This window comes from Rhincodon typus, chromosome 7, assembly GCF_021869965.1.
Source record: "Rhincodon typus isolate 14 chromosome 7, sRhiTyp1.1, whole genome shotgun sequence".
NCBI classification, from domain to species: Eukaryota; Metazoa; Chordata; class Chondrichthyes; order Orectolobiformes; family Rhincodontidae; genus Rhincodon; species Rhincodon typus.
Window position 1 is genome coordinate 43595007 of NC_063338.1, and position 17120 is coordinate 43612126.

Consider the following 17120-nt stretch of genomic DNA (forward strand, 5'->3'; position numbering starts at 1 on the left):
GGTAATAGTAGGCTATTAAAATCCTCATGTCTGTTTTGCAATTCAGTTAGATTGTGGTTAATCTGGCCTCTAATCTATATACCTACATTAGATCACTACTGCTTGATACCATTACCTAATAAAAGTCTGTTAATATCGATATTTAAAAGTTCCATTGACCAAGCATCCTCAGACTTCTGGGGAAGAGAATTCCATATTTGCATTACTTTTGGTTTCATAAAAATGCCCTGATGTCCCAAGTTCTTCCATTTAAGACTGAACATCTTGTTCTACATTCCCATATCAGAGGAAATAGTTTTTCTGTTAATGTTCTATTGAATTCTTTTATCATTTAAAGCTTCGATTAGATTACCTGTCAAGCAAGGAAATATAATCCCAGTTTATGCAACCTGTCCTCACAAATGAACTCTTTAAATTACAGAATTGTTCTAGTAAACAAGCACTACACTCCCTCTGCAGCCAATAGATACCCTTCCTCAAGTGATACTAAGAACTGAATGCAATATTCCAAACTGGGTCTGATCATGATTTTTGTCCAATTGAAGCATAACATTGGCCCGCCGGTATTCCAATCTCTTTGAGATAAAAACCAATATTCTAGTAGCCTTTTCATTACTTTTTATATCTGTGCACTAGTCTTTGGTGGTGTATGTAAGTGAACACACAAATACTATGCTCCTCCATAGTTCCCAGTTTCTTGACATTAAGCAGTTACTTTGGATTATTTTGCTTGGGCCCAAAGTCGATTACCTTATTATTCCCCATGTGGAACTCCATTTGCCACCACTGTAACTGCTAATTTGAATCGGTCAATGCCCCTTCACAACATTTACATAATGTATTGCTTTTTCTGATTCGAATATACAACGGTCTATAATTTCATCCTTGTAATTTCCTCCATCACTACTTTCTCTACTTCATAACTAAATTTCAACTGGTGTGTAAAGGATACCTCCCATTCCGTGAATTTTTTTTTTTGCTGATAATTTTGTGTGTAGAACCTTATCAAATGCTCACATACCAGGATGTTGATTTACCAGGATGTTGCCTGGTATGGAGGGAAGGTCTTATGAGGAAAGGCTGAGGGACTTGAGGCTGTTTTCGTTAGAGAGAAGAAGGTTAAGAGGTGACTTAATAGAGACATACAAGATGATCAGAGGATTAGATAGCGTGGACAGTGGGAGCCTTTTTCCTTGGATGGTGATGGCTAGCATGAGGGGACATAGCTTTAAATTGCGGGGTGATAGATATAGGACAGATGTCAGAGGTAGGTTCTTTACTCAGAGAGTAGTAAGGGCGTGGAATGCCCTGCCTGCAAAAGTAGTAGACTCGCCAACTTTAAGGGATTTAAATGGTCATTGGATAAACATATGGATGATAATGGAATAGTTTAGGTTAGATGGGCTTCAGATTGGTTTCACAGGTCGGCGCAACATCGAGGGCCGAAGGGCCTGTACTGCGCTGTAATGTTCTATGTTCTATGTTCTATACATAGACTATTCCGTGTCTACCTTGTTAATGATCTTCACAAAGAAAAATCAACTGTTAGTCAGACATGGCCAAATCTTCATAAATACTGCTGACTTTTCAGATTTACACAATTTTAGGCACTCTGTCCTGATGATAGATTTCAATAATTTTCAAAACAGCTATTGCAAAAATGATAGGTCTGCAACCACTTGTTTTTTCCCTTATGTTTTAAAAAATGTGTGAGATTTTCAGTTTTCTGATTCAAAGGCACAATTCCCAAATCCAGAGAGACTTTTATGGCAAAGTACACATTGAATTTTCTGACTTGTTTCTTTTTAAACCTTAGAGTGAAAACAGACAGATCTTTAGATCCTAAAGATTTGTCAATATTCAGTTCCATTGGCCTGAAATTTGCTGAAAGTCATCAGGGGTGGGATTGGGGGGTGGTGTTGTGTGTTATTAATGCACAAATCAGCTAGAAAATTGTGAAATGCATAAATCAGCTAGAAAAGGGCATCTCTCTCTTCCTTTCTCATCAGTTTTAGGAAGGTTTTGTATTTGCATAAAAGGAATCCATTCTACCTGCCACAAAAAGTTACATAAGTTAATTAATGCTCATTTAACAGTCAAACAATTGTTAATGGTTACCAATACACCTCTCTAATCCTGAAAGTGAACAGATAAATATGTGGTGGTGACTGGTTCCATTATAAAAAGTCTGCCTTATTAGTTAAAACTCACAGCTTACGACAACAGTTGCAAGAAAGATAAACTGGCTTTATTCAGCTTTACAGTGAGCTTTGACTGCAGAGAGACCACTCCAGAGCTAAGGAAGAACTGAACACCTCTCTGTCTGAAACTTGTTCCCAGGTGCAAGCTGTTCATATACCTGAAAACCAATCTCACAGTTGTTAGCAGTCAAAAAGGTCTCTGTCATTGATAACTGGTCACTAGTCCATAAGCCAATCAACTTCTTGTTGCTAGCAAAAGCTGCATTGTACACTGCTCCAAATTGTCTGCAACCTGAATTTCAATTACTGCTTGTTCAAGCAGTTGTTTTTACACAATGCCTGGCACGGGTGCCAGGTTACTTGTTTTGCAATGCTCAGGCCAATTTTTCAACATTTCACTTAAAACGGCACTTTCCCATTTCAGTCCACAGTTTTTAAAAACACAAAAATAAAGTGATGTGGTGCTTATGGAACAAACAGCCTACTATAGCCGCACTGACCAAAACATATCTTTCACACACTGTTCCAGGCACCACCACTATTATCCCTGCGTATGCACTGCCCAACTGGCAGTACAGATGCACCAAAGCTGATAGTGGAGCAGTCGTATGTAGTTGGGAGGGAATTGCCCTGGAAGTCAACATTGACGCTAGACCCTACATGATCTTATAGCATCAGGTCAGGCATTGACAAAGCATTCTCATGCTGATAACTACCTACCACCCACCAGCAGCACCTCCATGCAATCATCAGCTAATGAATCAATACACCTGTATGTTGAAAACCAATTGGCTTGGAAGAGAACTTGCAGGTGGTTGTGTTCCCTTGTATTTGCTGTCCTTGACCTTCTAGTTGGAAGTGGTCATGGGTTTAGAAGGCGCTGCCTAAAGATCATTGCTGAATTTAGGATTAGGTTAGAGAGAAGAAGCTAACATTGTTTTCCTTTGGCGTAAAGGAAGTTGAGGGGATCTGATAAAAGTGTACAAGATTATGTCAGATTTTGATAAGGTAAACAAAGATAAACTGTTTCCACTAGTTAATGGGACTAGGGGGACACTGACTTAGGTTTTAGGCAATAAATTCAAAATGTAATAGAAAATATCTCTTATGAAGTTAATAACCATGAACTTTCTGCAAATGAGATGGTGGAAGCAGAGATGTCTGATACTTTGAAAAGGAAATTGGTAGACACCTGAGGAAATAAATTTCCAGGACACTGGGGATAGAACAGACAAATGGGACTGACTTGATTGCTCTACAAAGAGTTGACATGGACTCAATGGGCCAAATAACCACTTCCTATGCTATTGTGACTGTCTGACTTGGGCAGATCGATCTTGTTTTCTGTAGGGACAAAAGAATCCAATGCCTTTAAAATCCAGGAGTTTTGGTTGAGTTTTGACTGCTGCCGAGTAGATTACTTAGATGTTAATGTCCCTTTTGTTCATTCCTCACACACAACAATGCTGTGAAAGGAAACTTTATCAAGCAGCCCAATAAAGCAGCATAAAAAAACCATCCTTAAGTAATATACCCAAAGGACTGTACAACCAGTGAATTTTTTTGAGATGTAGTCACAATTGACTGTAGGAAATGTCACAGCTAATTTGTGAACTGCCAACTCATCAATGGTGTTAATGACTAGATCATGTGAATTTGTTTTGTTTGTAATGTTGATTAAAGATCAATAATACCAGGATACCAAAGATAACTCCCCCTGCATTTCTTCAATGTTAGTATTGTAGGGTTGATGTCCATCTGAAAGGATGGAAGCAGCATCTGCTTAACACTTCCTCAAAAAGACACCACATCTGACAGATAAGCACACTTTTAGAACAGCACTGGAGTGTTGCCTAGATTGTGGGGTGCTCAGTTTCTGGAATGGGACCTGAACCAGTAATCTTCTGACTCTGAAGCGGCAACTAAAGTAGGCATGACTGTTGCGTAAATAAAGTTACTAACATTGGTAACCCAACTCTGTCATTCTCCATAGATCTGCCAGTCCTTTTGAGTAGTTCCAGCATTTTCTATTTTTGTTTGACTTCCAGCAGCTTTATGTTTGTATAATGCATGTTGTTACTGGCAAACTCTCCATAACAGAGGTATGTGCTGTGATCATGGCAGTCTGTAGGATTACTTGTGAACAAGCCTAGTCCATTCAATACAGGGTGAAGCGATTGTTGGTTTTATATTCAGCTTTCTACGAAAGGCATACACATGCCCTTACATTAAGCACTGTAATGCTGCTTTGCATGAGGCACTTTTAGTTGAAAAATTACTGAGCAAAGTGCTGTTGGGTTACTGAAAAAGGTGCATTATTAGTCTGGTTCAGCATTCCCCTGTGATAAAATGCATTTTCTGAAAGATGGATTGAGTACAATAATTAATTTTTCCAAGGAAGTTTTACAATTCTTGCTCTAAACTTGACTCTGCAATTTTTGCCAACAGCCTTTGAATTGGAATTGATCCTAATTAGTGATATTATTCATAAACCTCCTGAAGAGATTTTCCAATGCTTTAGATACCTTAGCTGCTAATATTGAAGGTGTATTTAGAACTTCAACACCATCTGTCCAGTTAATCTATAAAATTATTATTAAAACTGGTTACATAATCTGAAAATGGTAAGCAAATTAAAGTTATACTTTTAAATATGTACTTCTTACAGAATCGATGTGTCCAAGTACAATTCTATTTTGAGTTGTTTTTGATCTTGTTTTAGCAATACATAGCAAGTGAAGACGATGATGATCCTGAGGTGGAATTTTTGAAATCACTTTCTACAAAACAAAAACAGAAGCTTTTGAGGTATGCTGTTAGGTTTTGTGCATTTGTTGATGGTGAGTCCCTTTCTTAGAGCAGCTTTCTCCCTCTAATGCCGCAAAATTCTCAACCAAAACCCTGAACAATTTTGTATTCATCAGCTTAGTTACAACCAATAAAACTTTCACTGAAACTGGTTGATTTTACTGATCTCTTTTTGTCAGTGTTTATTTCCATTGTTTAAAATAAGTTATACCACAATAATTTGTAGCTTCACCTTTGTGAATTATGGTGTGATCTGTTTATGGTAGGCAGTTTTGTATAAGTCTAACTTGAGGTAGGAATGTTTATCTCGCCTATGTTCCCATCTTATCCAACTACATTTTCAATACCATAATGTTTTTGTTTCTATTCTTCTTGGCAAAGTATTCCAGATTTACTTCCACTAATGTAAAGTTTTTCCTTCTGAAGTTGTCATTTGTCTTGCTCGAAACTTACCATTTATTGTCAGCAAATTTTGGTATGCATGGCAACCAGAATGAAGGGCAATCGTATTTGATGAAAAACTTACATTGGAAGCATTGTTTTGAGATGTTGCATTGCTAGAATTTTCTGCATATTCAGGATTTTAAAAAATAGATTTTACAAATACATGAAAACAAAATTAACTAAAGTAAACATTTTGTCTCTGCAAAGACAGAAGAAATTATCACAGGGAATGAGGAAATGGCAGAGACATTGAACAAATATTATGTTTGTCTTCACAGTAGAAGACACAAGTTCTCTACCAGAAATAGAGACTAACCTAGGAGCTAAAAAGAGGAAGAAATTAAAGTATTGAGTATAAGCACTGAAAAGTTTTGGAGAAACTCAAGGGACTGAAGCATGGTAGATCCCCCACTCTGAATGGCCTAGATCCTAGGGTGCTGAAAGAGAGAGCAGCAGAGGTGTTGGTTGCACTGGCTGTAATTTTCTAATGTTCCCTAGATTCTGGACTGTTACCAGTTGATTAGAAACAAGAGAAAATTCAGGAAAATTGACAGGTTTTCATTTTACAGAATGTGCTCACTGTAAAAGCTTACAGCTTTGAGTTTAGTTTCATTTTAATGGTGCGAATGGAAACGTTTAATCTGACATCAGTCATTAAAAAAGTGCTGGAGTCTATTATTAAAAAATTCTTAACAATGCACTTCAAAAAACATAATATGATCAAAGTGGTCAGCATAGGTTTACTGGAGTTTTTTGAGGAATATAACTAATAGGGAAGACAAAGAGGATTTCAAAAGGCATTCGGCCTGCTGCCGCACAAAAGGTTAATCCAAAAAATAATGGTTCATGAAATTTGAGGTAATATATTAGCATGGATAGAGAATTGGTTAATAGACAGGAAACAAAGATTATGGATAAATGAAGTGCTTTGAGGTTGGCAGCCTCAAAGGATCAATACCACAGGGATCATTTCAGGGACCTGAGTTGCATGCAATCTATACTAATGACATAGACAGATGGAGAGTAAGCTTGCTGACTGTATAAAGCTTGGTGGGAATGCAAGTTTCAGGATGACTCATGGAGATTAAAAAGAAGTATAAATAGGTTAAATAAGTGGACAGCAAGAGGTCAGATGAAGTTTAATATAGTCTGAGGTTCTTCATTTTCATCATAAGAATCGAAGAGCTGATTTTTTTATTTAAATAAGAAGTCTTGCTACAGTTGTACAGGAACCGCCTCTGGTATACTGTGTACGTTTTTGGTCGTCTTACTTAGGGAATATACTTTTATTGGAGGCAGTACAGGAAAGGTTCAGCAGATTGGTCCCTGGGATAAAGAATTGTCTTGTAAATCGTGTCTGTATTTTCTGGAGTTCTGAAATGTTGAAACTGAGAGGTTGTTTGCACAGGTTGGAGAATCAAGAACACAGAAGTATAGTCTCTGAAAATGTGATGATCATTTAGCACTAAGCTGAGAAGTTTTCTGTAAAAGGTTGCAAGTGTTTGGAGTTTTCTGCTGTGGAAGATTTGTATACAATTCAGGCTAAAAAAGACGATTTTGGTCTCTCAGAATCAAGGGATATAGGGAGTGGGCAGAAAAGTGGAGTTGAAGCCAAAGTTCAGTCATGATCACAGTTAAATTGTGAATTAGGTTCAACAGGCTATATGGTCTATTCCATTTCTTATTTCTTACGTTCTTATGATGCAACAGGAGAAACTGGGAGAATGGAGCAAAATCCTTCCAGGGATATGGTGCAAGGAACTTTTAAAAAAAAAATAGTGGTGGGTGTGCGTGAGCTTATACATATTGATCATCTGTCCCCTCAAAGGGGAACAGAGAAGTTGGAGAAGAAAAGAGGTAGGAATGGTCCATATGAAGATGAAGGAACAGTAAAAAATGATACAAAGTTAATGTTCTATTCCAGTTTAGGGCAAGAAACGGAAATAGCATATTAATACACCCATAGATGTACTGGAAAAGGAGCTGTAAGTTGCAACATAATAGTATGAGGACTCTTCGCTGCTCCGTGTAGCTTGGAAAAAGCCGGGCAGATGTGGCGCTTATACTTGTTCCCATAGAAACATCCTTTATTTGGAGGAACTGAGTGAAGCCAAAGGAGAAGTTATATAATGAGAACAAATTCAGATATTCAGATTATGGTAGCATTTTAGTTAAATCAGTTATGATTTTCTTTAATAGTAGCTCAGGCTAATATCTAAATGTTCTACTCTTGTTATTAGTCCTGTAACTCCGGAATCTGGAAGTTTGGAGAGACCTGAGTTCAAATCTATGGGAACTGGAAAATTTAAATTGTTAATGTAATGAATTAAATATGCAAAGAAAAACTTGTATCAGTATTCTGGACCAAGAATTACCCAAGTTGTTTTGAAAATATAATGGGTTCCCTCATATCTTTTAGGGAAGAAACAGTATCCTGTCTGGTCTCTATGTGATTCCAGACAGACGTCGTATGTGTTGACTGTTAACTACTCTTGAAATGACCCAGCAAACCACTTGGTTGTTACCACCACCTTCGTAAGGCATTGCACTAAGGCTTCCATGAAATAAGATCACCAAATTTTACTAAGCTGCAGTCTCTGAACTTTGGAATAGGTTAGATATTAAGGGGTGCGTGCCAAGCTGCACAGCCCATCTAAAGTCAAAGGAGTGTGGTTATCAGCTTGTTAAAGTGGAGGAAGGGATTTTAAAGATTGCGATTTAATGTTTAATGCTGGTTGGTATCTGGATAGCTGGAATGAAACATGCTGAATGACTTATCTCCAACTCCCTTTACTAGCATGAATTTAAAGGGTCAGTTATTCAACTATTTCTTTAAGAAGTGGAAGAGTATTCTGGTGCATGGGATGAAGTGACTGGCTTTCTTTGACACTGAACTCCTGAGAGTGAGGCAGTTGGTGCCATTGCCACTCTCCCTTTTTCAGATAGCATGTATCACATTCCTGGCTAGCCAAAGTTTGATGAAACTTGCAATGAATAATCTGAGAGCCAAATGAATGAGCCAAACAGTGTTGCTTATGCCTTTTGTTTTCTGTCCGCAGATTGTTGTATGTTACAGGCTGAACTGTATTTTTAAAACTGCTCGTTTCCATGTAGATAGCTATTTCCATGTATTTCCTAAAGGATTCAAGGCAATGTCTATTCCTACTTCATGACCTAGCAAACCCTTTGTGGGACCACTTCTCACTAACAATGGATACAAACTTTTGTCCACTGCAGTAACAGCATATTAGAAACTCATGGTCAAGCGCAAACAAATAGTTGAAGAGCCTAATGTTGACCTTTATCTCAAGAGGGTTCAAATACGAAAGAGTTATAAAGTGTACTACAATTGTACAGTGCTTTGTTATTAAACCCATCTTCTACTGAATTCAGTTCTCGGCACTGTATCTCACCCAGGCCTTGGAATGTACAGCACAGATTCATTATTAGCTTAAAGAGCTAAATTATGAGCACAGGTTGTACCAACTACGTGTTAAGGCTAAGGGTTAATCCAGTTGAGATGTTAAAATGATTAAGGTATATAATGAGAAAAATAAAATAATTTCTGTTGAGGAAGTCCAGAGCATGGATGCATATCTTTACTACTGAACGCCCCTAATTTTAATGTTGAGAAGCACTTCTGCAAGGAAAATATAATAAATAAATGGTTGATTATGGCCCATTCAAGTTCCCTCCTGTCTTTCCTTGCCTAAATCTACCATTGTAATCATTTATCATCCCTCCTCCCTTCATTTGCTTTTAATAGTTTCCCCTTTAAATGTGCCAAAACGGTAATATTTTGTATAGGTGTTGATAGATAGATAGTTTTTTGTGTAAGAGGATGTAACACCGGACAAGTGAGTGAAGAGGGGGATCAGCTAAGTTCTGATTAAATAACAGACAATCTTGTAAGTGCTCAATGTCCTTCCCCTGTTTTTATGTTCCAGCTCCTATTAGTGGCATTTTCTACATTGATAGATTACCCATAATATTAAACTCACCCAGGAAAGATAATTAGAGAATTGCAGTTTGGTGGGTGCAAATTATGTGGTCCATATCCAGTTAATTTTGCAACAAATTAGGCTATCTGCATTACGCTGTAAAAGAAAATGGATGGATTGAACATTAATTGTAATGTATCCCTTTTCCACTGTGTAGCCTTTATGCCAAACAGTGTATTTCCTCCTCGGAACAGCTGTACTATGCTGCTTAATACATCTGGCTTTGGATCCCTATTGTCCAGTATGTTTTTATTTGGTTTCGTTCATTATGAATGTCATCAATTTTTCAATTGTTCAAAAACTACAACTAACCAGGCTTTGAACTTGCCATCATAGAGGTGCAAAATCCAGAGTTGAAAAATGTTGCCAAAGCCCTACCATATCAAATTGTAACTGGCTTGCTTTTTTTTTAAAAAAAATGTTTATTTAGGGTGGTGCACCGAACACCTGCCCTGTGCAGCCGAATTCCCCGCTAAATTTGAGTAAGTTGCTGCCATCATTTTGGCTGTAGCATGAGTAAAGCTTCTGTAACAAAATACAAATGTCAATGCTTGGACATTAAAATGTGAGATTTGATTGTTTGGAAAAGCTGTCAATAGATCCCTACTGATTGCATCTGCAACGTTATAAACTGGTGAATGCCATGTATTACCGGTGTTTTCTGTTTTTATTTCAGATTGGTTAGTAACGTTTTACCTTTTGAACATTTCATCCATTTCTGTTGTATTGGGATGTGTATCCTTTGAATTTGGATGCATATCTTTTGTTGAGACACATTATGATTGTATTTTCAGTTTCATAAAACAAAAGAACTGTTTAATGATTTTGTACTTGGGTATTTTTTTAGGAGATCAAATAGCTGGAGGAAAGGGTCATCAAAGAGATTCCTGTAAATAATTTTTTCAACACTGGCTTTTATAACAAAAAGTAGTTGTCTTTATGAGAATGAGCTAAACTAAGGTCTGAAGGATACATTTAATTATCTATACTATTACCTAAGCCAGTCAGAATGTAACGAACCAGAGGTTTCACGGAGGAAATTAACCAGATCTTTCAGATTTGAGCTTATTATATGTTTAGTACCTTAACAACTAGCTCAACAGCATTGTTGCAGGCTTCCACTGGTTTCTTTGCTGGTTATTCATTTGTAACGTTTCTGATCCTACAGAAAGTACACTGAATAAAGGTGTGTGTGTATGTTTTGAAAATGGGGAAAAAATTAACTAATTTAATGCATTCTTAGTGGAAATTTAGTGGAAAGGAGAAAATTATTGGTATTACTCTGACTGAAATCTATTAGATACTATTTCCTGTGTTGCTATTTTTGGTAAAAGACAAAAGTACCCAACATTTAAGGGAGGATATCTTTATATTGAAGTACAAGTCAAGACTAGCAAGTAATAAAACAAAGAAAAAAATCTATCATTTAGAATTTGTTTATACTTCAGCAGTAGAACAGCAACTAATGCTAAACCAATTATTTGTGCTCCGTACGTGTTGTTGTAATGTATCTGATTTCAGACTATCCCGGAGGAGTTCACAGTTGTGTTGTATTGGAAGATATGTTGCTGAAACATAGAAATGTTGACCTTTAGTTTCAAACCTAGCACAAAGGAAGGTAATTATGGTTGTGGAGGTCACTTATCTCGGTCCCAGGACATAACTGCACAACTTCCTCAGGATAGTAACCTAGACACAACCATTTTCAGCTGTGCCTTCAGTGATCAAAGAGCAGGTCAAAATGTTGAATGCCTGGAACAAGCGATTCGTCTCCTGTCTCACCAATGCCTGTCCACTGTCTACAAGGTACAAGTCAAGAGTATGATGAAGTACTTTCCATTTGCCTGGATGAATGCAAAATCAAGCACACTCAAGAAGCTCGACACTATCCAGGAACAAGCATACCCTTGGTTCATATTGCATTCAACACTTTCAACATTCACTTCCTCACACAGTGGCAGCTGTATGTATCATATACAAGATGCACTACAGAAACTCATCGCCTGCTGCAAAATCTGTTCCGAGCCGCATAACACCCTCACTTGGAACTACATTGCTGTTCCTTCACTATCACTGGGTCAAAGTCCTGAAACTCTCACCTCTGAACAGTACTGTAAGTGTACTTACACCACAAGTGCTGCAGCTGCCTCCTCTTTCTCAAGGGCAGTTAGGAATGTATAATAAATGCTGGACTAGCTCACCATGTCCATATCCCATGAATAAATGCATTTTCAAAAGAACTGACCTCAAATATATTAGCATCTTAGGGGACTTGACAGGGTAAATGCAGAAAGATTGTTTCACCTTGCTGGTGAAACTAGGACCAGAGGACACAATCTTCATTAAGAAGCTGCCCATTTAAGACTGAGAGAAAAGGAATTTTTTCTCTGAGGATAAGGGATCTGTGGAATTTTTTACTATAGAGAGATGTTCAGGTTAGGTTGTTCAAAGCTGCAATAAATAAATGTTTAATCAGTAAGGGAATCAAGGATTATGGATATAAGGCAGCACCAGGAGTTGATGCGATCATGACTGATCTGATAATCATTGAATGGCAGAGCCAATTCTATGGGTTGATGGCCTACTTCCACTCCAACGTCTTACAGTTGATTGCAACATGAAGAAAAGGAATTGTTCAAGAATATACCTTTCAGAATTTACTCACCTCCTAGAATGAAAAGAATAGGGAAACAGAAGAGCAAACATTACATTGAATCACTATAGGGCTTGACTTGTCTAACAGACATTTCGTGCAAGATGCGCATAAAATGGCAAAGAAAAAGTAGCAACAAGGAGGTGGACATAAGATACAGTTTGGTACCATGAAAAAATTGATTCTTCAAGTATAATAATAATGCGGTGAATGCACAAATGGCAGTTCTATTGATTTTGTGTGTGTGTTGGGAGGGGGAGGTGTTGCAGATGCCCTTGCAGCTTTGACTGAAAATTCCTAGAAGTCTATTGTCTGTTGGTAACCAAAAGAGGGAATGTCATAGTGCTAGAACAGAGTTTTAAACAGACGATGTCAAGGATCTAAGTGAAAGAGTGATGAGGATGAATTTTGTTACAAAATGGAATTCAGCCCCAACACTACAGGGGTAATAATCCTTCATTGTTCCTGATGCCAAATATTGGAGAGAAAAACAGAGGCATCGCTGAGAGGCTTCAGAAAAGATGCAAACAGATAAGTTTTCTATTTCAGCGCAAAAGAATTCTGCTAGAACAGTTTACATCTGAACTGAAATTGTGCATAATATCCTTTTTAAAATGAGCCCATTCTTTGCTTTAGTATCTCCTATTAAATCTAGCATTGGCAAACATGCCTTCAGTTATCGCGATTACATTGCCATTACCAAAACTCTTTACCTCTGCACCTCATTCTTACCTTTAAAGGTTCTACACTAAAACCCATCTGTTCAGCCATAGAAACATGGTGGTGGTGAGCTACCTTCCTGAACTGCTACAGTTCCTATGCTGTAGGTAGACCCACAATATCCTTAGGGAGGGAATTCCAGGATTTTGACCCAGCCACAGTGAAGAAACTGCAATATATTTCCAAGTCAGGATGGTGAGTGGCTTGGAGGAGAACTTGCAGGTGGTAGTGTTCTCATGTATCTGCTGCCCTTGTCCTTCTAGATGGAAGTGGGTGTGGGTTTGGAAAGTGTTGTCTGAAGATCTTTCATGAAGTTCTGCAGTGCATTTTGTTGATAGTACACACTGCTGCTACTGTGCGTCGGGATGGAGGGAGCAGATGCTTGGTGACCGTGCTGCCAATCAAGTAGGCTACTTTGTCCTGAATGGTGTCAGACTTCTTGTATTGTTAGAGCTGCAGTCATCCACACAAGTGGGGAGTATTCCATCACCCGTTGGAATTGTGCCTTGCAGATGATGGAGAGGTTTTGGGCGACAGGAGCTGAGTTATGAGTTGCAGTATTCCTAGCCCCTGATCTGCTCTTGTAGCCAGTGTGTTTGTATGAGGAGTCCACTTGAGTTTCTGGTCAGTAGTATGGATGTTGATAGTGGAGGATTCAGTGATAGTAACACCATTGAAGGTCAAGGGGCAATGGTTAGATTGTTTCTTATTGGAAATGGTCATTGCCTGGCATTTGTGCGGCACAAATGTTACCCGTCAGCTGAACTAGCTACCCATTCTAATCCCATTTACCAGCGCTTAGTCCGGGTCTTGCATGTTAAGGTGCTTCAGGTGCAGATCAAGATTCCTTTTAAATGGGTTGAAGGTGTCCGCATTGACCAAAATTTCTGGGCAGCGAATACCAGACATTTACCATCTTCGAGGTAAAAACAGTTTCCCCTCTAATACTTCCACCAATCATCTTAAACCTATGTCCCTGGTAATTAACCACTCCTCTAAGAAAACCAGGTCTTCCCTGTCCACTCTATCCAAGCTCCTTATTGTTTTGTATACCTTGATTAAGTCACTCCTCAGCTTTTTCTGTTCTCAGTAAAACAGCCCTCACCTATCTAGTCTTTGCTCATTGTTGCAATCTTCAAGCACCAGCGATGTTCTTGTAAATTTCCTCTAGACTGTATGTGCAGAAATTATGTCCTTTCTGTAATGTGGTGACCAGAACTTTATACAAGCTTCCAGCTGTGGCCTAACCAGTGTCTTGTATACCTCCATTTAACATGCACCTCTTTGGTTCTAATTTCTGACTCATTACCTCTTTTGATTCACCTTGTGTTTCTACAGTCCTACATAAATGCAGGTGGAAGGTGTTGTTAGTCTCCTCAACTTCTGTAGAGTGTTTTACAAACCACACTACCCTTCATTGTCTTCTGTCGAACTAAGTAGGCCTCTTGCATGATTTTACCACAATCTATCCAAATGCGGCCTTAAATAATTGCATCTCTTCCTACTGACTATTACTTTTGATTTAAATGATTCCTCATCTCTTCCTCATCATTGTGCTGTTGTTCAGTGACTAATTCATGAGCACGGAATCAGTATATATGAAATGTATGAAACATTTAACTTTCTAATCATATATACCCTACCCCATTTAATCATATCCCATATAGTAATTTAGAACATTTTGAGGTTTTTTAACCTAGCCATAGCGGCTCATCCTCCTTCAGGGGAGTCTCTTTTCTAGTTATAAATATGTCATTGGTATATCTGTGGTCCACAAACACTAAATTCACTTCCGATGCAAGTTCTTCTTGAACTAGAGAGTATGTCCTGAATCTTGGCACTGGGCAGGTGCATGGCCATCTGGATACTCACTGTCAGCTGCAGAGATATGCATTTAACCCCCTGACTATACTGTCTCCTACTACCATTGTGTTCTTACAAATGCGCCCTGCCTGAGTGACTTCCTGCACCATTGCCAATTTCTCTATTCGCTGTGCAGCCCTATACAGATAGCAATAACCCTTTAGACAGTTTCTAAGGCTCTCCTGAGGCAGGATTGCAATACCTGCCTCATTATTAATATTATCTCCTGTCTTTGATGACTGACCAAATCAGAAGAATATTTCGTAAGGTCTGTGACTTCCACCTGGAACAAAGTGTTCAGGTAACATCCCCCCTCCCTGACATGTCTCTTTGGCTACCGGCACTTGCTGCAGATTTGTTTGCTTAGTTTCACTCTGGCATCCAGAAATATCCATATCCTGCAATCACAACACATTACCTTCTCTGCCATATTTATGTCAATTTATTATTTTTAGTTTATAATTAACAAACCCTACTACTCCCAACTCCTAGTAAACTTTCCAAATAAATCACAAATAAAGTACCTATGTTGTGAAGCAAATTATTCATCCACCAATCACTGAATTGATCACCTATGATGCCGCTTTTGTTTCTTTCCCCTCTCCAAACATAGTTGATCCAGAGAACCAAGTTCGGTCAGAGTGATATTTGACTGAGAGAAATTGTTTCTCTCTCTGCAATTGCTGCCAGACTTATTGAGTTTCTTCAGCACTTTCTGTTTTGAATTCAAATAATTGGAATTGAAAACTAATCTTAGTAATGGTGGCCATGAAACTATCATTTTGGAATTTAAAAAAACAATCTGGTTTGCTAATTCCCTTCAAGAAAGTAAATCTGCTATCCTGACCTGATTTGACCGACAGTGTACTCACGTAAATGTGGTGACTCTTAACTGCCCTCTAAAATGGCCAAACAAGCTACTCAGTCCAAGGTCCATTGGAGGTGGGGAACCAATGCTGACCATGCCCACATTCCAGCAAAAAATTTAAATAATATCTAGTTTCTTTATATTTTGAAATGTAGAATTTTGATTAGGAGAATAATTTTGTGCTGCATGAAATTGCATTTCAATCAAGTTCTTGTACTCCAAATTGTCTCATGGCAAGAATGTTCTTAAGTCTTTCTTTGGATCCATTAGTATAGTTTGGTTATCTTTTTTGACTTCTTAGTATGTCCAAAAGTAAGATGCTTTTGAGGAAACTTTTAAATTATAATTTTTCATGGGTGTTTTTGAAAACTGTGTGCTAATCTAAAATCTTTTTTGCAAAGGAAACTTGACCATCTTGAAAGAAAGAAAAAGCGAGAAAAAAAGAAAAAGAAAAAAAAAGGTAAACATAAGAAAAAAGAAAGTAGATCACCCACTATCAGCTCTGCTAGCGATAGTGGTTCTGAAATGGAGAAGAGAAAAGAAATGCACAGTAAAGATAAATATTCGAAGAGGAAAAGGCACCTATCATCGGACAGTGAAGACCGTTCCAAAGAAAAGATGATTTGCAATCAACAACTCAGCAAAACACACTCAAGCAATAATTTTGAGACTGAAGAGCAGAAGACAGATTGTAATAGAAACCGTAGTAGAAGCAGAAATAAAGGAGATACAAGCTACTCCTGCAGTTGGGACAGGGAACAACATGATCGGAGCAGGAGCATTAGCAGAGATTCATCTGAAAGAAAAAAAAGTAAGGACAAACACCATACAAGACACAGTAGTGAAAAATATACCGATGGGAGACATGCAAGCAAAAGTAGGAGTGAGGAGAAAGATTGGATAAGCAGCACGGATAGCAAGGACCAGACTAGAACATTCAGGGTAAACCAACAGATACAAAGCAGAGAGAGTGGTAATCGGAAACGCTATCATAAGGAAAGGAGTAACAGGGATGTACACTGCATAAGAAGCAGCAACAACAGGGATAAGAATGAAAGGGAAGTACATGTAAGAGAATGAGTATAGAATTGAAGCATTTAAGGTGAATAGACGGAACAGCCAAAGGACTTGTATTATATCTGGTAATAGTTGAGACATGCTGTAAAGAGATTTGCCTGGTTTATGGCACATCTTCTAATTGTTTAATACTTTATTCTACTTCGATATTGTAACAGTTTGATACTTATGTATTCTTCTGTATTTTTGACTACTTAATAAAGTCTGAAACAGTAGACAAATGATATATCTGTAAACACTTTATTCTGTTCTCTCCAACCTTATGAATAGCTTCCTTCTATATTAGGTTCCATACGCTAATCATATTTTGTTTGTAAATTTACTTCAAATTTCCACTATTAGTAATCCACAACTTACAAAGCAACAGAAATATTATAATTACCTAGGAATTACAGTACAGAAACAAGCTAGTTAGTTCCACCAATGCAATGTTTCTTACAAACACCGATGTGACACATTGTTAAACATTAACATGGTCCATGATT

General features: G+C 37.9%; 1 protein-coding gene across 1 annotated transcript in view; it reads left to right on the forward strand.

Annotated features, from left to right (window-relative positions):
* The window catches only part of cir1 (corepressor interacting with RBPJ, CIR1), a 45823-nt gene extending 28964 nt beyond the window's left edge, over positions 1 to 16859 (forward strand). Inside the window, exons 9-10 of the mRNA XM_048599439.1 lie at positions 4924 to 5009; positions 15960 to 16859. Of these exons, the coding sequence (XP_048455396.1) occupies positions 4924 to 5009; positions 15960 to 16638 (765 nt within the window). The 3' untranslated portion in view covers positions 16639 to 16859. The remainder of the gene's footprint in view (positions 1 to 4923; positions 5010 to 15959) is intronic.
* Positions 16860 to 17120: the final 261 nt, after the last annotated feature.